The sequence below is a fragment of the Ostrinia furnacalis genome, unplaced genomic scaffold (assembly GCF_004193835.3).
Source record: "Ostrinia furnacalis isolate ACB-3 unplaced genomic scaffold, ASM419383v2 OfSCF5472, whole genome shotgun sequence".
Lineage (NCBI taxonomy): Eukaryota > Metazoa > Arthropoda > Insecta > Lepidoptera > Crambidae > Ostrinia > Ostrinia furnacalis.
Genome location: NW_021135711.1, coordinates 149,431 through 174,241, shown reverse-complemented (window position 1 = coordinate 174,241; position 24,811 = coordinate 149,431). Strand labels below are relative to the sequence as shown.

At 38.2% G+C, this 24,811-nt stretch overlaps 1 protein-coding gene across 5 annotated transcripts; it reads left to right on the top strand.

The window, feature by feature from the left end:
- Nucleotides 1-280: 280 nt before the first annotated feature.
- hlk (hulk) lies at nucleotides 281-24,542 on the top strand. Of its 5 annotated transcripts, none has more exons than XM_028316196.1 (26): nucleotides 281-520; nucleotides 10,090-10,272; nucleotides 10,864-11,004; nucleotides 11,253-11,285; nucleotides 12,571-12,753; nucleotides 13,017-13,160; nucleotides 13,353-13,535; nucleotides 13,787-13,918; nucleotides 13,991-14,305; nucleotides 14,492-14,806; nucleotides 14,894-15,208; nucleotides 15,530-15,718; nucleotides 15,794-15,934; nucleotides 16,016-16,336; nucleotides 16,415-16,597; nucleotides 19,797-19,928; nucleotides 20,016-20,339; nucleotides 20,468-20,656; nucleotides 20,771-20,908; nucleotides 21,152-21,247; nucleotides 21,636-21,950; nucleotides 22,028-22,184; nucleotides 22,274-22,440; nucleotides 22,523-22,849; nucleotides 22,923-23,102; nucleotides 23,177-24,542. In XM_028316196.1, the coding sequence occupies exons 1-26, from the start codon at nucleotides 358-360 to the stop codon at nucleotides 23,362-23,364; spliced, it is 5,154 nt and encodes a 1,717-aa protein (XP_028171997.1). In that variant the 5' UTR covers nucleotides 281-357; the 3' UTR covers nucleotides 23,365-24,542. The 5 variants fall into 5 exon arrangements, with proteins under 5 accessions (XP_028171997.1, XP_028171996.1, XP_028171998.1 ...); XM_028316195.1 differs by having other exon boundaries at nucleotides 21,618-21,950; XM_028316197.1 differs by lacking the exon at nucleotides 11,253-11,285 and having other exon boundaries at nucleotides 21,618-21,950.
- The last annotated feature ends 269 nt before the right edge of the window (nucleotides 24,543-24,811 follow it).

Genomic DNA, 24,811 nt, shown 5'->3' with positions numbered 1-24,811 from the left:
AACACCGGTTATAAATGTCATGGTTAAAGTTAAGGTGGTGCCATAAGTAATATTATGGTTAATAATAAGTTAATTTTTTTTTAAATTAGAGAAATGAATAAATTACTCTTTACGCAATTTATTCATTTCTATAATTAAAAAAAAAATTAACTACGAAATGCTTCACGTGGAGTGTGAAACCAGGAAGCAACGAAGTGAGCAGTGTTAGGTTAGTTCCGAGTTCCGGGCGGGCGGCTTCGGGCGACAGCGCGGCGGTCGCATGTAAACAAGCCTGAAGCGATCGCGCATGCGTGTGGGGCGCGCGGCCGGGCGGGCGGGCGGCGCGTGCGCACGGCTCAGTCCGCGCGCGCCCTCGCCATGGCTCGGTGGCTGAAGGCCCTGGCGGTGCTGCTACTGCTCGCCGGTGCCGACGCGCGCAAATCGCCCGCTCCCACAAAACACGAACCCCAGATCGAGGAGGTCACCGCCAAACAACTCGAACGCGTGCTGGAAGACAAGGACTTCGTCGCGGTGTACTGGTGTAAGTGCCGCATTCGCCCGCCGCTCGCCGACCGGCGCGTGTCTCCGCTAATTTTGCGAGGCTCGGCGCTGGCCGCCCGCCAACACCCGTGGCGAAACGTCTGCGACGGCGCCCGTCCAAATGGGTTACCCTCGAGTTAATGATCTTCGGACGGGCCGGCGGGAAGACCGCCTCGCCGCAGCCGCATGATATTTTCGAAGCTCGATTCGCGAGTTATGCAACCCAGCCGCGGAGACAATAAAACTTGACCCGCCCGGCTCGGCCGTCGGCGCGGCCTAAAATGGTGGCGTGTCTCGTTTTCCACCGTTCCACGATGCTGCGAAGGTCGCGGCGCCTACGCCGGGCCGGGCTCGGCTAAAACTAGTGTGTGGTCGCCATGCGCCGCTTGGACGTGCTCTGTTACGTGCTCTCGGCATTCTAGACTATTTCTATTGTCACAGATGTTTGTTGACATCGCATTCCTCGGATGCCTCTTGAGAAAAGTGCATTTTGTGAGTGAGGACGCGTTGCCGCCCGCCGGCACACGACTATCAGTTACTCGACACTGCTATCTATATTCGTTGCTGTCTGCAATGCATCTCTCACTCACTGCGAGGATGCACTGGCTAGACACAAAAAGTGCAATAAATCTCTGTCGAAGCGCACGATTGCAAGATTGTTTCTTGGCTGATGCACTAGATTGTTCTGAGCTAACTATACCTACACTGCCATGAGTTGATTAGTGGTTCCCCCTCATTAACAGAACGTTTTACTGTCCAAAAGCTTTGAATTCGCGACGATGACATTAATGGCATCAATGATGTTAATGATGATATCAACAAACGTAAACAAAACATTAATGACGTAGTTTGTATCATGATCATAGCTAACTACTGAAGTGAGTCTGAAATAATGAAAGACCTACAGCTTCAGTTAACAACAAACCAAGTGAAAATTTTCCAAATCCCCTCTAGTTTTGCTACAAAAGAATTAAAAGCCAACGACCTTCCTTAAATTTAAAATCGCAATCTTACTGAAAGAGCTCAGCATGCTATTGCTATAGTATCCTCCAAAAAATGTTACGAAAATAGGCCTCGAAGTAACAGGGTTTGTTATAGAAAAGACACATAATTACGAAAACGGTCCCGTACAACTGTTTCTCTTGGATAACATCCAAAATCAAGAATGTTATCATTAATTCGTGGATTAATGAAAACGAGACAGTCTTCTAAGAAGAATACAATAATTTTGCACGTAGCACTTAACGAAATCTTCCGTTCTTGCTTGTATTTTCATGGTCCTTGATGCACCAAAATCTTTCTTATGTGCCTGTTTGGTTGGTAACAAGCAAATTGTTATTATTGGTGTGTACAGAATCAATTAATTATGTAGGGCTCATTACTCAACTGCAATCCTTGTTAACTTCATAAACAGCTGTCACTTTATCGACGTCTTCCTGCTTCTGCAATTCATCAGCTAAGATTGATGGATTATTTTGGCTTTTGGTTTTCATACATATTTGTTTGTATTGGACGCCAATCTTTACGCACGCGTATGTTAATTACCTTTTCGGCTGAGTTGCAAAACCTAACTTTAACGGTAATTAAAACGATAACCGGTGTTTTTGTCCGGAGTTTGACAGATTTTTGACGAATGTCATAGTTAAAGTAATATGTTACTACCTAGCCAGTCGTATTACTTTGTGTAGAGTAATAACAGCAATATATTTATCACTCTTCATTGTGTTAAATTTCTAAAGTGCACTGTACTTTATTGACAAGACAATATCTGCTTGCTCCACTCCTCGTTGCTTTAAGGCCTATCTATCTATGAAAATATTATCCTAATAATTTCTTTATTGTATCAATACTTGTGAAGATAGTATCGAGTAGGTAACCGTTAGTTAAATGTAGAGTTCCTAATATTTTCATGTGACATGCACTACTATGTATTGATTCTTGTAAGTTTTTGTTAGTGCAGAACATAAATAAAACAGATTGGTTGGATTCTAAAATCTATCGCGTTTCATATAACTGCTGGTTTCGAAGAAAAAGTGTCCAGACAAATAGCACAAATTATCGCAATCATTTTTAAAACTAGTCAAGCATGTTGTATTTAAACAATCCTGATTTCATGATTTAGATCAATAACAACTGCTAATATTTTCCATTTAAGCTTTCCACTCATACACGTCCCATGTTACCTACTCACGTTGAAGTAGCAATGACAAAGAAAAACATAAACTTTTAATTACGAAGATAGTAGGTAAATTATATCAGAAATAGTACAAGATGGAAAAGCTAATATGGAAAGATTTTGAGAGCCTACTTATTGATTTTGATTCCGCAACTCGAGTTATATTATTTTGAGAGACTGCCGATATTTTAATTCATAAACAGCATGAAAATCTGTAAAGCTAGAGTGTTTTTTAACCAATGCGAGGAAGTTCTTTGCCTTTATCTCACTTGATGAAAGGTGAGATGATGCGAAACACATGACATACGGGATGATTTTACTGTGGTTATTCACCTACTATCTATTGTTTTAGTAATAAGGTAGTTTTTAGTAGTGTTGTGAACATAAAATGATTGATCCATACAGATGATTGTCGAGTATCGACATTTATTAATTATTGTTATGAGAGTTACTCGTAATGATTTATTGTTGTAAACAAAAACAACTTAACTACCTACTGTTTCATTGAACACTTTTTTTCATTCATTCAACTGAATATAGCTGCAGCATCATTCTCAGATAATATGTCTGTTAATCTGGATAATATGAATCAGTGGGCTTAAAAATAAATACACCATAAGTATGATTCGAGAGCACCATTGCTTTCAGAGATATTTTTAATTTTATTATGTACACGTTGTGCCCGCGGCTTCGTGCATGGAAATCGTTTCCAGGGTTTGGTAGAGCCGCACATGAATCTATGATGATTCTATGTTACTTTGGAATTAACTAACTATTAATTAAAATGGTCAAACAAAATCGACATCAAGCATCGTAAACGCGCATGTATGTATTTATGTTGATTATTATTTTATGTTGTTAGGTTCTTTGAAAGTTTGAGACCCAAGTTTGCACCCCTGAAAACCCTGTGCTACCACCCACTTTTGTGGTAAAAATTTCGCAAACTATGCTTTTTTGAATAAAACGATTTAGGAGCCCTTTAAACTAAAGCCCATAAAAATTTTGACAAGTTAAGCCTAACCTAGCTCTTGTTCCTTTGAAGATGATAGATTGTCTTATTAAGTACGAGTATAGAGTTGCTTATTCATTTCGAAAACATTTTAGCATACCTAGTAGAGTTCTGCACCTCTGCTCTTTGTTTATGTAATGCAATATAATGCTAAGAAATATTAAACATTAGGCGGCTTAAGTATCCCCAAAGGTCCACAACTCTATTGTTTTCAAAAAAATCTAAATTCATACTTTGATTCCCAAAGGGTGGCGGCATGAACGTTTTACTGGACCCGATGGGAAAAGAAGAGCAATAGAGTCGTGGAGCTTTGGGAATAAGCCCATTTTTTATGTATTTAATATATAACAAGGCAGGTATGTAGGCTGAAATTGCACCTGGTGTTATGAGATGCACTTGCAGTCTAGGATGATACATTTGCCCTGTAATTGCCTATTCACTCTCACCTTGTAAAGGCCCGGATTTTTTTATATGTGTGTCTATAAACACTCGTATTCTCTTCTTTAGGGCGCTTACGTTTCCGATTAGAATTAAATAGGCACTCTACATTTTGTTGACCCTGAAGAAATAGAACAAAAATAGTGCACGATGTTTCTAATTTATTTAATGTATGACCACTTTGTATATTCATCATCATCATCAACAGCCCTTTACAGTCCACTGCTGGACTATGAGCCTCTTCCACTATAGTGGAGGGTTTTGCCATAATCTCCACGCTTGGCAGGCGGGTTGGAGATCGCAGTTTAAAAGATTGATGTTTTTCAGAGAGCGCTGCTGCCCATTCTCTGTTTGATGTGTAGTCCCTAAGTCGCCTCTTACGACACCCGCGGGAAGAGTAGGGGTTGGTGACAAATGTATTCTACTCTGCCGTCACCACACGGCTTTGTATACAGGGTGTCCCAAAAACAATGGATAACCCTGTAACCGTCGATAGGCCTCGCCATGGTCTCACGTCCAATTTTGACCCCAGTAAAAATATCACCGTTTCAAGATTTTTAAGTTTTTGTGCATTTTTAGAAAATTGCCACCTGCGATTACTTTTTCTCATGCCATTTCTACAAATAAGGATACTTTTCAATCTAGTTTTTTTCCTTATCACAAGGGATAGTTGGGCTATCAAAAGAAAAGATTAAAGTTCAACAAACTAGTTTCAAAGTATGAAAATATTAAGAAATTGCAGAGAAGAAGGAAAAATTAATTCATTGTCTTGCACTTTTGATCAGCCGTCGTGTAAAAAAAATGTAGGGAGACCATCGTGCCCATTACCTTAAAAACTTCCTTGTTTAATTGAGATTCTAAAAAAGTATCACAAGCCTATGTATTCTGTATTATTTTTATCTTATGGCTACTTGAATAGCAACTAGTATGAAAACTGCAAAAATGAGTTTTTTCGTAATTGTTAAACTAGGACTGCATAGTGGCATTAAATACAAATGGATAATTTTTAGTGTAGGAATTTTAATAAAGCAACATTTTAACATCATCATCATCATCATTTCAGCCATAGGACGTCCACTGTTGAACATAGGCCTGTACCCCAATGATTTTCATAATGACCGCTTGGTAGCGGCCTGCATCCAGCACCTTCCTGCTTACCTTTATGAGGTCGTCGGTCCACTTTGTAGGTGGACGTCCTACGATGCGCTTTCCGGTACGTAGCCTCCACTTTAACCCTGGACGTTAGGGAGACCATGGCGAGGCCTATCGACGGTTACAGGGTTATCCATTGTTTTTGGGACACCCTGTATTTACTTTTCCAATTTGAACCGACCGAAAAATCTAAAGTAGAATGTTTAGCCAGATCAACATAACTAGGGAGATATTATTTGTTCTCATTCTACGTACGGACAACAGCGCCTGAAGACGCTCTACACTGTAGAGTCAAAGAAGTTGTAAATGGGTGACTTTGCAAAAAAAAACTTGCATACGTAGGCTAAGGTAATTTCAAGGGCAAAGATATTTTTGAATGGTAGGTACTTATAGTATTTTTTGCTTGTTAACTTCTTAACGAGATTTATTTTTGTTGATTCCAGTTAGGTACCAAAACCAATATTGATAACAATTGAACAAAGTAAGTAAATTATTATAAAACCGCCTCTGTAGTCTAGTGGTAAGACCACCTGCTTCAGACGCAGAGGTCTCGGGTTCGATTCCCAGTGGGGGCAGGTTTTTCTGTTCGGTTTGGTTGGTGGTAGTAGGGCTTGTTCTAAGTCCGCCTGGCTAACTACCACCATCTTACCTAAGTCTGTCGCCATAACAACAATGTTAACAGCATTGTTGTGTTCCGGCAGTTAGAGGTAAGATAGCCAGTTCCTCTGTGGTTGAGGATTCCGGGTGAAGCTCGCTTCCACCTTTGGCCTGATCATCACTTACCATCAGGTGAGATACAGGTCAAGAGCTTCCTTGTTGTGGATAAAAAAAAACTAAAGGTACTTTTACCTCCATAGCTTTAACATGGGCACGACCTCAGATCATAATTATTCCCTTCTATGACCTGAGGCACGACATTTCCTTTGACACTACGATCGTTCGAATTCAATGTTTCATGTAGGAAGCCTAGAGAATCATCTTAGGGCGTTGTGAATTTTCCAGTATTTCCCGTTTCCGCTGTCTAACTAATGTACACACTTCATTGACTTCCTTTCTCATCGCTGTAACCATTTATTTTGCTTCGCAATGGTGTCTCCATAACCCAAAGGCCAGCTCTAACACGAAGCTCCGATGGCGGTAAAATCAGTTTTGAGATAATAATCTATTGATATTATAATAATGTGATAAGCAATCACTTGATTACTGTCTTAATCTAATCTAAAAAAAATCTTTAGACATTATGCATTTTCATCGCATGATCTTTTGTGCATTTCTGTATGCTAATATCGTAGTTCTCCAACTCCACTGAAATCTACAATTAAGTTAATGTTGCAAATATGAATAAATAAATTATAGAAGCCTAATGTTAAAATCGCTCTAGTCAATCCATACATCCTTAACCTTATCTTGTTGTTGCATTTTTTGTATTGTAGCATAAGGAACATTTTTGTAGAGCTAGTTTTAGGTATGTTGAATAGCAATCTATTCGGATCGTAACAGATGGTTAGCAATTTTATAAAATAAGACTCTATGGACTTTTAACTCATTCTATTTGTCTCTGTTTGACGAATGTATTTTTACAGTGTATCATTGTTATACAGATTTTATCGTACGTTTTGAACTGTCAAATGAATACGATTGCTTTGTAAGTATTAAAAACTCCATATTCTAGCAGTACCCATTTAAACTATTGATAATAGGGCTGTTTGGACCGCGGTGTGTCAGTCCAATTCGTGAGATACCTGTCATTCTTGGCGACGTAGACTTGCGGCAGGTCTAGCCCACACATTGGAGAAGCATATAAATAAAATAGTATTTCAAGTCATAAATCGCGAATGCTCAAGGCTGCATCATTATCAGACGCCGGGTGACTGACGTTACGATGACACAGACGGTGACGGCGAAGGCGCAAGCAAAAGTCATGGCCGCTCAACGCCTGCTGATTTTCGTAAATAGCATTACTGAAAGTCAAACAAATAGACGGTTGACTGAATTTCAGGTTCACTGTTTTGAATTGAATTCCATTTGATGCAACTATAATAGTTGACTGAATTCAATAACGCATGTCAAGAATATTAGTTCCATTACCATTTTAGACAACTAAGTTTGGTTTCATTTCAGTTCATTGGGATGTGTGTCTTCTTTTATTTCTAACCAGCTTAATGAAAATGCACTTAATGATTCCTCATATTCCAAACATGAGAAATGATGGATTCTTATAACTTTCATCCCCTTATTTCGTCTGGATGCAGGTTAAAATGATGACTCTACATTTCTAAAATATTGTTAGGTATAGCTAAAGATTCCTTAGAGTGAAATCAGACATTGATTTTTTTTTAAACTTCAAAATACCTACACGGTGCGTTTATCCTCGAGTCGAATACAAAGCTCAATGTCTTGTGTCAATTCATTGTAGATCGTAGGTCATAATGAATATTTTGCCCTCCACATAATATAAGTCGCCCTCAAGATTTGTAGCATGTTGCAGAGCCGTAAAATGATTTCATTGTCTCTAGCTGAAGCCGTTCTCTTACGAGTCAGTTAATTTTAGTTTTCTAATTTTGCTTCTTCCCATTAACACTAAAGTTAGATGGTTGCCGACTCTAGTTGCCAGACGCTCTAAGCGAATTGCATTGCAATCTTGTAATATTTTTCTTTTTAACGTAGTTGTTTCTTATGGTGTGATGTTGGTGTAACTTAATTAAGCCTATTCCAATATTATGTATTCTCCAGATTTAATTAGAAATGTGTTTAATCCACAAAGAGCTACGCCTAGCTGGTTTAAAAAATCTTAAAACTGGATAGTTTTTTTTTTGGTGTTAAGAGTCGCTTCTCGATCAAAATTTTAAATACCTAACTTAAAAATTCGAATTGCCTAAAGTGGGAATCGAACCCACTGCAACTGAACTAACTGAAAGTAGATGTATTGAACCTTGAATATCCGCAAAGTAGCATAAGTCCGTAAGGTAGCATCCCTATCGGTTTTCTACAGGCTACACTTCGGAGAATGTGCGAAAGAATTACATGAATTAATTCCACCAGCCCCCTTCCATCATCGGGGAACCAGACGCAGGTTAGCGTACCATCCCTATATTGTTGACATTCCACCAGCTCGCACTAAGCGTTTCGATGACTCTTTTATAATGCGAACAGCTAGGGACTGGAATTCGTTGCCTGCTGCTGTCTTTTCCGAAAACTATAATCCGGGCCTTTTCAAGGCGAGAGTGAATAGGCACTTACAGGGCAGATATGTACCATCCTAGACCGCATCCCACTTAACATCAGGTGCGATTGTGGTCAAATACCTGCCTTTTTATGCATAAAAAAAAAAAAAGTTTCATTTCAGAAATCACGAGATGTATTTGTTTATCATTATATCCTTCAAATGATTATTAAACGTAACGTAACAATAACTTAAACGAGGCATAACTTTCAAAATTAATTAAAAGCTCAATCAGTGCTCTACGGATGTTACAATAATTTGATTTTATTACTGTGAATAACACTGTGCGAATAGGTAGGTACATCACAAATAAAACACGATCATCCAGCAACAATAACACGAAATTACATCTGGAGTTAACCCAACTGTGATAAATACTTCACTGGGACAAGTTATTTACAAACATCCTCTCAGTCTGAACCGCAACGTGGAACCGAAATCCTGACCTGTTAAACGTTATGGAATTTGTTACGCAATGCATGAATGAAGCCGAAAACGGTGTAGAACAGATGATTTATAATAATAAAAGTGATTAGGTTACGTTTGAGGGCTCTGAGGCTGTTAAAGCTGTAGAGCAACGTTTCCTAAACTTTTTTGTCCACGGACCTCTTAGAAAATCAAGCTCAATTTTAAGGAGCCCCTTAATAAAAAAGCAGCAGTAAATTTCGATTACGATTACGAGACTTTTGGTCCATAGATGAGGCTATGGACGGACCCCCATACATTTGCTCCCAAACCCACAGGGGCCACGGAGCCTACGGACCACAGGTTAAGAAACACTGCTGTAGAGTAAAGAAACACCAAAGATTCAATCTTTCACGGCCCAAAAAGTGTCGTAAATAATTTTAATTCGTCATCTGCTGAAGATCCTGATAAAAATAGCACTGAAATACCATGCACCGTAACATTAGGTGTAGACGACTATGTTGCAGCAAATACAGTAAATCATAAAGCTGAAGCAGTTAAATTAGCAGCTACACCACAAATTAGACCGTAAGACCAAGCCGGCCGTGAAATGGCTACATCGTAAACTTTCGGCCTTACATTTATTAGTTTTATGTGTTTATTTACAATAGCAAGCGCTATATTTCAGCAATTAAAAGTTCACCTAATTGGAAAACATTGTGGGAACGTTTACTGAGTTACTGTAGCTACTTTTTATTAGATCCATAGAATAAACTCTATGGCTACAAACATTACTAAGATTTAACAACTCAAAGGCGTTTAAAGTTCAAAGACACTTTAGACTCTAGTGAATAGAATTCTTCTGGCTTATGATGCCTAAAAGTTTAGCCAGCTGGCTCTTAACTTCTCAGATGATAACTTATTGACGATGATATTGTTAGAAAATATGAGAGGGATAGAACTAGGCTAGAAATACCGAAGAGCAAGCGTAGGAAAGAGTAGACCATAAGACTTTAAGAGCTCATGGCACTGATAAATCAATGGAAAAAGCTAGTTGCTGAGAGTAGGTACCAGTTGAAGTAATCAGGTCGATTTTATCTCTAAACAATATGCATTAAGGACATACTTCAGCTATGGCCCACGTAACACAATAAATGTCTATTTCAGATGCGAGAAGCTGCGTGACATGTGATAAAGTATTAGAAGAGCTAGAGAAGATTGACGATGACACCGACACGTTCGGTGTCGACTTCGTCAAGATCAACGACAAGCGACTCGCTAAGCAGTATGGCATCACGAAGTTCCCCGCCCTCACGTACTTCCGTGAGAAGGAGCCGATCATATACGAAGGTAGGTTTCGACTACCGATAGCACTGAAGGTAGGTAAATGAAATGAAAAAAGAGAATAAAGTCAAATTTACACAGTGGAGCTACAGTTCCGTCAATGTTCGCTAAGTCAATATTGTGCAGGTCCTGTGACGGAAATATAACTTCACTGATATGTCTGAATCAAATTTTAATACAAATATAGTGGTTCTTAAGAGGGCAGGCACCATTCATCAAAGTTTTCTTCTATTATAATGATGAAAAAGATGCTTAGTACAGAATGTGTGAAAACAGGAAAGATAAACCATTTCAATGCTGCAAAAGCATTAAACACCTTTACTATTTGTACTGGCAATACTGGCATGTACGCAAGTTCTCACTACGCGAGTATATTAATCTATTTTATAGCTTTAAACTTCAACAAAACTAAGGTTTTGAATCGTTAAAAAGCAAGATCTATTTGACTGAACGTTAAACATAAACATTCTGACAAAACACATTCCCATGGAATACATCCTCACCTCTTGAGTTATCGGTATTTACCAATACGTGTTACGATAGCAAAAAGAGTATTTCAGCACCACATAAAAGTAAATCAATCTTTAAACGTTGTAGGAGATCTCATGGACGAAGAAAGCGTCCTGGATTTCTTGACGAGTTTAGAAGCAATGGACCTTCCTGACCGGATAGAAGAAGTGAACCAAAAGATCCTGGGAAAGATCATCGAGGACACAGACTACGTAGCCGTTCTCTTCTGTAAGTACCCGCGTGTTCTCAGTGTTTTGTTCTTCATAGTCTTTATGAGCTATTGTGATAAATTCGTTTTCAAGAGCCATTTCAACTAACATTCCGGCCGATGCCGATCTGTAAAATCTTGTAATGTAGTTCTGTCAAATATTGTGTACGTAGTTTTTATCTGTCGCCTTTACTTGCTCATCGTAATTGTCTAGTAAAGGTTAGAGTCTGTACATTGTGCCGTGTGTTTGACTGTGTTTTTGACGTAGGTCCTGATCACAAAAGTTGCGGCCCTTCAAACAGTAAGTAAGACCAGATGGCGGCATGCTCCTTTCAATGTCAGTTTGGCTGGACCTCTTCTCGCTTTGTAGAATAGATATTTGTACGATTTTATGTTTCAGACGCGCTTCACGCTTTTCAGTGTCTCTTATCTGGCAAGAGAGTTATCGAATCGAAAATCCTGTTACGAAGTCAGCTCCTGTTATTCTAAACGAACAATTGATGACGAATGCATCTAATTAAATATTTGGCACAGACACAAGAAATCGATGCAGTAATATGAGTTAATATGACTCAGTGGGCATATCGTTACATATCAAGTAATCATATCATTATGTTGAAGTTAATTGTTACATTCAATCTTCAGCTGTTCCAGTAACATACTTGTAGTTTCATCTATCCTTAAATCTGTCTCTATCTATTCATTAACGGGGTTTCTGTTCGACTCGAGATCGGTTTCAGGATTACAAGCCGTTAGCGTCTGTCTGATGTAAGGGAAAGCCAGAATCAAAAACGCGTTTGCATTATCGGGCGGTGAGGCTATCTATTTCGGGCGAGCTATTTGCGTCTCGCCAGCAAGCTCGGATTGACGGACCGACCTGTCACGCCGACGACGACGTCAACTGTACATTTTCTCTCCTTAACGACCGCAAAAACTATTAAAATCTCATCTATTCCTAACACCAAAACAATGGACTTTACGATCGACGTACTGTACATCATAAAATTATAATAACTGACCAGATGACCTTGACCCAAATTTTTGATGGAAAATCACACTGTTCACACTAGAGCATGTCATTGTCTTAGAGAAGTTGTTTACGTATCCTATTTATATCTGTCAACATCTTAAAACTCTATACAAATGTTAATCGATTGGCGTTCACCTGTGTTTTAATGAAATAAACATTCCATAGAATAGCTGTGGTAACACCGGTGAGGCCTGAAACGGTGGTAGTTTAGAATGTTTTAATGTTGTTAAGTCTCGCCCATGTAAGATTGTTTGGTATGCAGAGCTGAGTACATAAAAATAGTTCCCGCTTCTTTATTCTATTTATGCAAGACGTATGTCTACTCCATAAACTAGACTGAGGCATCTCAGATTCCAACGCCAACATACATTCTGCACGATACAAGCTTCATAACTTACACACACTAAACTTTCCGTTATAGCACCGACCCAGTTCATGAGCAACGCACTTAACAGCACAGCTTCAACTCCTATGGCATGGGGAAGACAACGGAAGGATTTAAGGCTGCGTTCCGTTATTGTTCATAAAATTCAGCATATTCTCCGAAATGTTTCAGATAAGCCTGAATGCAAGAAATGTGCGAAAGCTCTCCAAGAGCTAGAGAACATTGACGACGAAGCGGACCAGCTCGGGATTGGTTTTGTGAAGATCCACGATGAGGACCTGGCCGAGGAGTACAGTCTTGGCGAGCTGCCAAGACTGGTGTACTACAGGCATCAAATACCTATTATCTATGAAGGTTCGTGACTCATTTTCGCGGTTACTGACGTTTGTATTACGAAATGCGCCAGAGATTTTGAATGTGGTGTTTTGCGTCATCGAATATTTTTCCTTTTCCGTGCCGTGTTTTAAATATCACGTCACGTTCTAAAAAGGCGTCTAGACTTTTTTTAAATAAAAATATATTTCATATCTCTATCTATCTATCTATCTAGTAAAAAAGATTGATTTATCTTTTCATAAGCGTATTATCACTTAAACTTTCTCCTTTACATTTTCCAGGAGAATTGAGCAGAGAAGAGGATGTGCTGGAGTGGCTCATAGCGAACAAGTCGACGGGAGATGAGGAGGACATAATTGAGGACGTCACCGCGAAGACCTTGAATACCCTCATCGGGAATGTGGACAACCTTGTTGTGCTATTCTGTGAGTAGGATTTTCCATAAAAGATACATGTTAAATTATACTAAAAGATGAACTTGCTCTTCGATTGTAGTAAATGAGGATACCTATTCAAAGGAAATGATAATATTTTTGCAAGATAGTTATAACGATTAAAATAGACATTCAATTAAAACAAGGATGATTCTAATGAGGAATATTTCATCAAAATTTCAGACGACCACGGCGACGATGAGTCAATGACGGTTCTGGCTGAGCTGGAGAAGATAGACGACGACTGCGACCGCCACGGCATCCAGTTCGTCAAGATCGACGACGTGAAGGCGGCCAAGGCTTTCGGCATTGACAACATTCCGTCCATCGTCTACTTCGAGAAGCAGATCCCCAACGTTTACGATGGTAAGAACCTTGACGATTCTAATCACTTCATCTCAATCTCAAATAGCAAGCGGATTAATAGCTAGCTGTTTATATTTATAAAGTAATGATCTTATAAATCTTCGAGGATTAATTGAACTTTTGTGTAGGTGGAATTGTTTATTTCGAGTACTTAACATTTTGTTCCAAAGTATCTTTTTATTCAGCCATAACAAAACCCACCTGTTCTGCGAATGTGAAAGTTGACCTTGAAAATAATTTGAACATTACAGGAGATCTGGAGAATGAGGAAGAAATCTTAGAGTGGCTTGTAGACCAACTGGAAAAGGACGAGATTGAAGATGTCACCGATGAAATGTTAGATCGTCTAGTCAAGGATGGAAAGACAGTCGCCGTGTTATTCTGTAAGTTTTGTAAAAATCAACACCCACCACTCACACTGTGAACCTGTTTTTAATTATATTCCGTTTTCGCAGATGATAATAACGACCGCAAATCACAGAAAGTATTAACCGAATTGGAAAACATTGACGATGAATGTGATCAACTTGGCATTGCATTTGTGAAAATTGATAACGACGAGGAAGCAAAAGAATATGGAATCGAAAAGCTGCCTACTTTGCTGTACTTTGAAAAGGGTATTCCAACTTACTACGAAGGCAACCTTGAAGAAGAAGAGAAAGTTCTGGAATGGCTCAGGTACCAGACGGTGAGCGATGAAATCGAAGACATCACTGACGAGATGTTGGATTTGATCATCGACAAAATGCAGTACGTCGCGGTGCTGTTCTGTAAGTATTTTTTCTGACATTTGTTACGGCCTTAACATTGGTCAAACACTTGAAACTATGCCAAGTCTTTAAATTACTTTGCCGCTCAGAAATTGTTCAGTAATAATTCAAACTTCTAATTTAGTTTTTACTATTCTGTCAAGAACTGGCATATAAATGAAATACAGTTTATCAAATTTATTTCAGACGACAAGGATCAGAAAAAGAGCCAGAAGATCTTATCTGAATTGGAAAACATCGATGATGAGTGTGATCAAAATGACATCGCTTTCGTTAAAATAGATGATGACAAAGAAGCTAAGGAATATGGCATTGAAACGATTCCAACAATGGTGTTCTTTGAGAAAGGTATCCCTCACATCTATGAGGGTGACTTGATGAAAGAAGACGAACTTCTGGGTTGGTTACTTCACCAAAAAAGACACAGCGAAATTCCAGAAGTAACAGACGAAATGATGGACAAACTTATTGAGAGCACACCTTATTTGGCTGTTATTTTCTGTAAGTATTTTTTTCCTACATCTGTGTATGTGAAATGACTTTTTGTAAGCAATGTAATTAATTTATGATCATGAATTTACTTGGCAGACGATAAGGATGATAAGCAAGACATCAGGATCTTAAACGAACTTGAAAACATCGATGATGAACTGGAAAAGGAAGGCATTGTTATAGTGAGAATGGATAACGAAGCAGAAGCTAAAGAGTTTGGAATCGATCATCTTCCTACTCTAGTGTACTTTGAAGAAAATATCCCAGCGATATACGAAGGAGATCTGATGAATGAAGATGAAGTGTTAGAATGGCTTATTGAGCAAAAGAATAGTGCAACTATTGAAGAGGTTACCGATGAAATTTTGACTGATCTTATCGAAGAACACGAATATGTCGTTGTATACTTTAGTGAGTACTATAAAATACATACTAAATAAATAAATAAATAAATAATAAATTCTTTATTGAATAACTTATTGACAGTTTTTAACAATAGGCTAATATTAAACTATAATAGGTAAAAGTACATACGTGCCTGAACTAAGAATTATAATTCCTGTATCTCAGGCAAAAAAGAGGCTTACATTACTTTATTAATAGAACTATTTCCAGCAAAATAATAATCTAATATGTATACATAATTATAGATTATTATAGATTATACTATTACATACCTATTGAAATATTGTCAATGAGCTACGGATGTAATTTTTTTTTAACTTGTTTTAGGTGGTAACTGCGAAGAAGGTGAAGAATGTGACAATATCTTGGACGAACTAGAGAACATCGATGACGAGCTGGATGAAACCGGTATCATTTTCGTAACCACTGAAGATATTTCTTTGGCCAAGAAATACGGGATCAAGACCTTCCCTACGCTTGTGTTCTTTAGAAACAAGGACCCGCTGATTTACAAGGGTAAAAACAAATTCTTTTAAGCAAAAACAAATTAGTGGAAAAAACAAAACTCTAATTATTCATGATTTGATACAGGTGACATCGAGGATGAGGACGAAGTTCTGTCATGGTTGACTGATGAGAATACACTGGAGATCCCTGGAAAGATCGAAGAAGTTAACTCAAGAATGTTAGAAAAGATTTTGGAAGAAAACGACCACGTTGTTGTCTTTTTCTGTAAGATTTTTATTCATATCATAATGTTTAGACATAGTGAATAGTTTATGATATTCAATATCTTTATTCATCGTATTGCAGACAAGGAAGGCGATAAGAAATCGCAGAAGATATTGAGTGAGCTGGAGAACATCGATGACGAATGTGAAGAGAAAGATATCGATTTCGTGAAGACTTCAGATGAAGGAATCGACAAGGAGTACGATCTTTCAGACCTGCCCGCATTGGCTTTCTACAGGCACAAGTTCAGAACCATTTACGAAGGGGACTTAATGCATGAAGAAGCCATTTTGAAATGGGTGTTGGAGCTTCACGACTCTCAGCCAGACATCATTGAAAATGTCGATAGAAAGACTTTGAAGGACCTCATTAACGACGTGGAACATCTAGCTGTGTTTTTCTGTATGTATCTATGCTTTTCACGAGAATTTCTTGAAAATGTGGCTTTAATATACCCTAATGCTATGTATTTGTTTTTAGATAATGACGATTGTGACACTTGTGATGAAATCCTGGAGGAACTTGAAACAATTGACGACGATACTGACAAACATGGAATTCAGTTTGTCAAGTCCAAAGATGCTAAATTGGCATCAGACATTGGCATTTTCAGCTTCCCAGCATTGGTCTACTATGAAACTGGTGTGCCAATCATGTATGATGGTAAGGTTTTTTTTTCTTTTTGTAATGAATAACATTATTGTTAACTTATGTTTATAAAGGAGATCCTTGTGAATATTACAATCACTTCTCATAGACAATAAATTAACGAAGTCTTTTACATGTAGCTCCAAGGAATAATATCTTACGACTGTGTCCTGTTTATAGGTGACTTAAAGAACGAAAATAAGGTTCTGCAGTGGCTTGTAGATCAGAAAAGTAAGAATCCACATCCATTTAAATAAATTTCTATATTATCTACCTACTTATTTATGATCAAAAGATTTTATAATATTAAAATTGTTGAGACGCAAAATATTACGTGCATGACATCATTCTCGAAATCTTTACAATAAAATGTACTATTTTACGCCTTAAATGCTGGATGTTTGAGCTGTGTCATTTTGCATGACAGTTACTAATGCCTGCAGGTGAAGATAGCCACCGCCAAAAATATAAAGCTAATACTAAATCGAAGGCCAGTGCAGATGGTGATAAACAGTCCTCGGGGTTTCGGAGCAAAGCTGATGTAGGAACAGCTAGTAAGAATACGCCTAAAAATGCAAAACCTGCAGAGTGGAAGACTATGGGAACACTCAAAGTTAGGTTTCCTGGAGAAAAACCACGTAATCCTGGCAAGAACGCCGTGAAACATAATATGAAAGATGATGATGACAACAACGATGATGACGATAATAACGACGACGACGACGATGATAATGATCATGACGACGATGATGACGACGACGACGATGACGACGACGACGATGAAGACGACGACGATGATGACGATGACAATGACAATGACGACGATGATGATGACAATAATGACGATGAAGATGACAATGACAAAAATGAGGACAATATAAGTAAAATAAAAAGCCTTTTTAAATTAAACGCCGCTAGAGATAAACCCACTTGGAAAACAGTTGGAAAATTAAAAATTCGTTACCCGGCGACCAAATCTAGTAAAAATTCAAAATTAGACAGTGATGATGATGACGACGACGATGACAATGACGACGATGACGATGATGACGATGACGACGACGACGATGATGACAATGATGACGATGACGACGATGATGAAGACGACGATGACGATGATGACGACGACGACGATGATGATGATGACAATGAGACTGAACTAGATAATGAGGATGATGATGATGAGGATGACGATGACAATGATGACGACGACGAGAATGGCTCTGATGAGGATGATGATGACAATGAGGAGGATAATGATGAAGATGACGACGACGACGATGATGAAGATAATAACAAAAGCAAAAAAGAAAAACGAAGTGCAAATAATAAGAGTGTGCGTCATCGAAAAACAAATGGTGATGATGAAGATGACGAAGACGACGAAGATGATGATGATGATGAAGATGACGATGATGACGACGACGATGACGACGACGCTGAAGATGATAGTTTTTTTGGTAGAATAAAACGAATGTTCACAGGTAATGAGTATTAGCGTTGGACCCCGAGAACCCTGCACGGAGGCACGGACCCACTACCCGTCACACATCTGCATGGTCGAATACGGAACCCGCATGGGTCCTAGCATAAGCTGTCGCCTGCAGTCATTCGCGAACGCTTACCTACCTAAATGTTTTCAATCTTATTCTTACTAACATCCATCTAGACTTAACGGCGCGATAACTTTAAATGCACAGTATTAACTTTGTATATTACCTTTAATGCGGGTTTAAAACAACAGATTTTTACTGACTGCAGGCGATCGCTGTTTCTACATTGGATTGGGGGCGAAACCGGCTGTCCCAAAAATGACTTATGAACCCTACCAGTGCTGTCCTACTAAAGTCCAAAGCCCGACCAAAGTAGCCAAAGCCACGCCGACCAAGGTGCCGCCCAAGAAACTGGACAAGGGGAGGGACAAACTGCAGCCCGTGAAGCCGGCCAAGGGCAAAAACAAGGCGCTGGCCAAGCCAGACAAGCCGTCCAAGGGGAAAAAAGGTTTATTCGAGTCTGACAATATTTGGTGGTGGTAAACAACTAGTCAATTACTTACTGTAATATCGTCCGGTATTACTGTGAGTAAGCGTGCACGCGAGGCGTCAAGTGGACACGAATGTTACCGTTATAGTTTTCGATCCTTGTCGAATTTAATGTCACCTCATCTAATAATAGTCTGGTCTAACGTTGCATCGTTTGCCATTGCACATTAACACGCTAGCTTTATAACCTCGTGTCCCTTGGTCCCCGCAAGCACTTAACAGGGTTGAATGTTGTAACATGTAGCATATGGACTGCTTTCGCTTCTCTTTCAAAACCAGACAAACACGCGAAAGCAGTCCACATTGGTTCATCCTTCTCAAAGTATTATGCTTTACTGTAAATTCAAGAACACTAAAAACTAAATATTGGGATGTCTAGAGACATCATATAGGTGTACAAATCGTTATTAAGATTGTTATTTGATTCCAATATTTAGAAATTAAAGTTAAAAACATCAAACATAAGGCATTTCTAATTGTATTTTGCCGTGCCATCTTGAAAGACTTATTGTTGTAAGGATTTCATGTTCATATAGTTTTCTAGTTCTCATGGAATCTCATTATTTTGTAATACATTTATTAAAAAAAGCTACTTATCTTTTAGATTTTTTAATCTATAGTTCATATTCTTTTGTATCAACAACTTTAAAATATTCTGTCTTACAAAAATGCAGTGCCAAGTTTATCTCTCTGTAAATCATTTTCATTTTGCAAATTAAGTATCGGAAAGTGGTAGACGGGTTGGGAAATCATCTTATTCTGGGATCTCCCTCTCGAACACGAATGTGGCTTGAATAAGATCATCCTCCATGTCGTCTAGTGCTTTTCGCTTGCAAAAGTGCCGGCGTTGTGTGACAATATGTCGATATGTAAGTTGTATTGGTTGGCCGAAAATTCGCATGGATGTTTATTTATTATTGTTACGTTGAATTGTTGAGTCGGCGCTATCAATCTTTTGTTAAATAAATACATTTTTCTATTAAGTTCTGTCATTACTCATTTTACACACGAATGATGTCAGCATGGTATTGCTGTAGTTGTATCCGCGCATGCCATTTATTGGATGTATAATGGTGAGTTCCTAAATTTTAATGAAATGGATGTGGTTTCTTTAAAACATATTGTTTTAGCAATTACTTTTCAGCATTTTGTAATAGACTAAAATATTTTAGGAAATCTATTGGATGAGTCTGAGGTCTTGGATTGGATGGTCAAACAAAAAGAAGATGAGAGTATAGAAGAAATAGACCGAGACAAATTGTTCAAATATATTGAGACAAAGGAGTTTTTGGCTGTTGTTTTCTGTAAGTAGCATTTTTGTGTAGGCATGAGTATGTCAGTGGGAGCAAAATAAACATCGAAAGATCATGACACAGAAAATTTCCTTTTAGACAAAGACGATGATCCAGGAAGTCCAAGGGTCCTCCGCCATATTGAATTGATTGACGATGAAGCAGCAGAATACGGAATAAAAATAGTTAAGTGCAGTGACAGACTGATGGCTAAAAAGTATGGATTCCGCAATCCGCCTGGGATCACTTACTTCAGAAAAGGCAAATACATCAATTACGATGGAGATGTTGACGACGAAGAAGAAATATTGGATTGGCTGACAAACCCTGAAAACATGGAACTAACTGATCACATAGAAAAAGTCAACAGAAAAATGTTTCAGAAAATAAGACAAACATCGGATTATGTCGCCGTATTCTTTTGTGAGTATTTTGTACTTCGATAAATAAACAGAAATCGAGATACATTTACAAGTTTTCACAAAATTATAGAAAAGATTGTAAATTTTCGCTCATAGTCCCAATTATATTGCACATATCACATGTTTTAGACAGTAATGACTGCAAACAGTGCCCCAGAGTGCTGGCTGAGATAGAGCACATTGACGATGACGCCGACGGCGCGGGCATCAACTTCGTGAAGATAAACGACTGGCAGATGGCTAAGGAGTACGGAGTCTTCGCTCTCCCAGCAGTTTTGTTCTTCAAAATGGGATCTAAAGATCCTGTCATCTTTGCCGGTAAGTAATTTGTTATGCATCATCATGTCATCATAAAATTGTAGATTGCAGAGAGGGGCGATTTCCCCAATTTCTTTTTAGGCAGCGTCTCATAGTTTCATATTTTAATTTTAGGCGATCTTTATGACGAACATCAACTGCTGAATTGGCTATTGACTCAGAAAAACCCGGCTGGTGACGTAATTGAAGCCTTAGAAGGGCAAGATCTGCTCAACGTAATTGAGGAATCAGGGTCTTTAGCGGTATACTTCTGTAAGTTGCTTATTGAACTACAGTCACAGTTGTACACTTCACAAATTAACACAACTATGATCTATGTGTTTCAACTACAATAATCATGTCAAAAGGGTATTTGACGAGAATTAATGTTGAAAATATTTAAGGTACTAAGTTCAATAACACAGCATGTGAAAAACAGAACAGTCAATGACGCTATAACATAACACATCTCTGCTTACTGTTATGTAACTCTATTAACTTGTTGCTTTTTAATAGGGAACAAAACATTGTGTGAGATTTGCAATTCAAAAGCAATGAGAAAGGCGATGAAAAAGAAAGACCACGAGGAGGAAGAGGGGCAGGATCAAGAGGGTACTCATAAATTGCAGTCGATGCCTTTTGGGAATTTATCCCGGTGTTCAATAGTGCCCCGTCATTGTCCTTTAACTTTCCCAATATTTTCTAGTAGCATGCAGCATGTTTTCTTCATAGTGTAGGATTCTGTACTTTAGCCAACATTATCAAAGACGTCCACGAACTCTGTCTGATTTCTAGATGTTACACAAATTCCTTTGTTGTATTGTCGCACTGTGATGTCTTTTTTGGCCAATAGTTTTAGTTTAGAGACATTCATTTGCACAATTCCAATAGAATCCTTTTAGTTATAATGCATTATACGGAACAAATGAATCCTCCATGGGATATTGCTCACAAATCGTCATAGCAACCTAACTGGCAATAGACCTTGGTGGTGTTTCAGACGGCCCCGACTGCGAGCAGTGCGCGGGCATATTGGAAGAACTGGAGAACATCGATGATGACTGTGACCGCCACGGCATCAAGTTTGTCAAAACACAAGACTACTCTATAGCTGAATCCTACGGAGTTACAGATTTCCCAGTATTAGTATATTTCGAAAGCAATGTGCCTAACGTGTACGAAGGGTCTTTAGCTGAGGAAGAAGAAGTACTTCAATGGCTGATTACGCAGAAAACAGAAGATCGTATAGAACTGATTACCAGAGTAATGTTGGAAAAAATGGTTGAAGAGACACAATATTTAGCAGTCTATTTCTGTAAGTATAAAACCTGATTGATGACTGCTACTATAAATTGTTTACAGTTTTTCAGTAATAGGTAATTTGTTTTTCAGATAAATTAAACTGTCACATCTGCGATCATATCTTAGAGGGATTGGAGAGTATTGATGATGAATGCGACGTTTACGGTATACACATGGTCAAGATACAAGATCCACAACTGGCCAAAAGATATTCTATCAAAACTTTTCCCGCTATGGTCTATTTTAGGTAAAGTAGAATAACGCGAGTAAACAAGTGTATCAAAAGCCGAATAATGCGACTCAAGTAACTTGAGGTCATATTTTCTTTCTTTGCAGGAACGGCAACCCACTTCTATTCGAAGGAGATTTACAAAATGAAGAATCTATCCTCGAATGGCTTATAGATGATGATAATCGAGAACTGGCAGATGAAATTGAATCAGTCAACGAAAGAATGTTGGAAAGACTGCTTTACGAATCTCACTTACTGGTTGTCTTTTTCTGTAAGTCTTAATTTTTTCTCGTTTTCAGGCGCAGAACAGAATCATTCAGTTGTTTGTCAATGTAAGGGAAATATTTTTTCAGATGATGATGAAGATTGTCCAGAATGCGAAGAGATTTTGGAATCCTTGGAACAAATTGATGGTGAAGTCGACCAGTTTGGTATTGATTTCGTTAAGATCGCAAGTCCAGAAGCAGCTGCCAAGTACAACGTTGTCAACATACCCACACTCATATATTTCCGCAAACAAGTACCTATGCTCTACGACGGAGACCTACACCAAGTTGACAGAATCCTGCAATGGTTGACATCTCAGGACGTTTTTGAAATTAAAAATGAAATTGAGGAAGTCAACCGGAAAATGCTGGATAAACTTTTGGAAGAAAATGAATTCTTGGCTGTTTATTTCTGTAAGTAATCTTTCACTTACGAAGTACCTGTTAAAATCTCTCTTCTCAGTAGTTAACTTTACTTTTCTTGTAGACGAAAAATCTGCTGAGAGTCGTGCTGTATTGGACAAGTTGGAAAACATTGATAGCGAAACAGATAATTTGGACATCACTTTTGTGAAAATGCAAGATCCTCGGTATGCACGCAAATGGGGCGTTACTAAACTTCCAGCAATCGTTTACTTTAGGAAACGATTCCCCAGTATTTATAGAGGTAAGGATATTATTGAGACTTTAAAATCTGTACTGGTAAGATTCGAAACTCATGTGCTAATTTGGTCAATTCAGGCGACATCATGTCGGAAGACGAAGTACTGGAGTGGCTGAGAAAGAACCGATTTAGACAGCCCGAGCTGAACATCTTTATGTATGCGTTGATCGCCCTGTCGATAGCGTTCATAATGTACACTGCGTTCCTGCTGCAGTGCTTCAAGCCGACACCGCCGGCGCCCACGCCGCACCCGAAGCAAGCGTGAGCTCTCCGCTTCAAAGACTTTAACCTATTTTTCTCTAGGTTTTCTCTGTTATGACGTCTCGGCCGCACCAGGCCTCGATCGACTCTTGACTACGACTTTACGATCTGCCCGCTTCTAGTGATCTATAACAAAAATCTTCCCTCTGAAGATTTCATTCTGCGGATGGATCAAATCTAATTTAGACAATTACACGTTCTTGGGATCAAACTTTTACTTTGATAGAGTTTTAGAATACGAATGCCTAAATTTAGTACGGATTATGTGACAGAACGATTACTGGATTGACTTTTTTAATAATAGGACAGATTCTTTACACGTTAAATGGTATTTGTGAGACGTTTCTTTAATGTGAAATTGATTTGACTTTACTAATAATAACTGCCTCCTTGTTAGTTTTCTTTTCTGTGTATGGCATTTTGATTTTTTACTGTTAACTTTGTTAAGACTGTGCAATCTATTCGGTAGCAATATCTGTATGATATTTGGTGTGAGATTACCGTTTTCCAGTGTGTCCATGTCCATTTCAAGAACAATTATTTCTTTTCGTATGGGATCTGTCCATTTACTTTTAATGACGTTCATAGCCTCTTAGATTTCGTTGTCTCTGTTAAGTTTGTGTTAGGTTTTCGGAGCTTCTGAATGATGCCACTTTTGCTAAATGTTTAATTTTAATTGGCTCGGATTGTTATGTTAACTAACATTGAAAACAACATTTCTTATGGGAAGGGATCGCAAATTATTAACTTAACAAAAAATATTAGTTTGCGTTTTTTTTTTTTGCGATTGGTTAAAGCAAGTTAATATTCCGTAAATTAGAAGGGTTAAAAATAACTGAGTGGCTTTATTCATAAACTCCAGATTTTTTGCGTGAGTGTTCGCTGGGCGGGATCTGCGGGTCAGAACAAGATCCTTTTATTTTTCGTTCACCAGAAATATACCGAGTACAAGGTGGCGTAAACGATTGTAGTCTTGTTTGTATACAATCCAAGAAAAAAAGCCTCCTGTGTTGATCCGCTGACTGAGGCCCGCATGCTACTACGGTACTTTAACGACTTCTTTTATTTTTCCTAATACTTAAGCAAACTCCTTCGTCTATTCACAAAATTATATGGTCATTTTAATTACTAGATACCTTATCAATTTTCGAGCTGCTTAAAATACCGAATACAAGATTAATTTAGTGTAATTTCAAATGATAAAATAGCATTATATTAGATGTAAGTAGTCCAATAACTATAGTCTTTTTCACCTAAGATGATCCGTATGACGTTTCGAGTTTGAAAGATTTAGAGATGTCACATAACTAAACCATAGCGATTTATCTATCGATTTTTTTCGAAGAGGTAGTGAAACCTACTTTTAGAGAAATATTTTATATAGGTGTAATTTAACAAAAAACATGTTTTTTTTTAATTACAAATATTATTGTAACAATTTTTTATTGATA

What these genes read in the sequence shown, in the direction of transcription:
- hlk (XM_028316195.1), top strand. Translation starts at nt 358, where the DNA reads ATGGCTCGGTGGCTGAAGGCCCTGGCGGTGCTGCTACTGCTCGCCGGT. An exon ending in GTCTTTAGCGGTATACTTCT is followed by an intron (nt 20,909 to 21,151) that starts GTAAGTTGCTTA and finishes GCTTTTTAATAG; the next exon opens with GGAACAAAACATTGTGTGAG. An exon ending in ATATTTAGCAGTCTATTTCT is followed by an intron (nt 21,951 to 22,027) that starts GTAAGTATAAAA and finishes TTTGTTTTTCAG; the next exon opens with ATAAATTAAACTGTCACATC.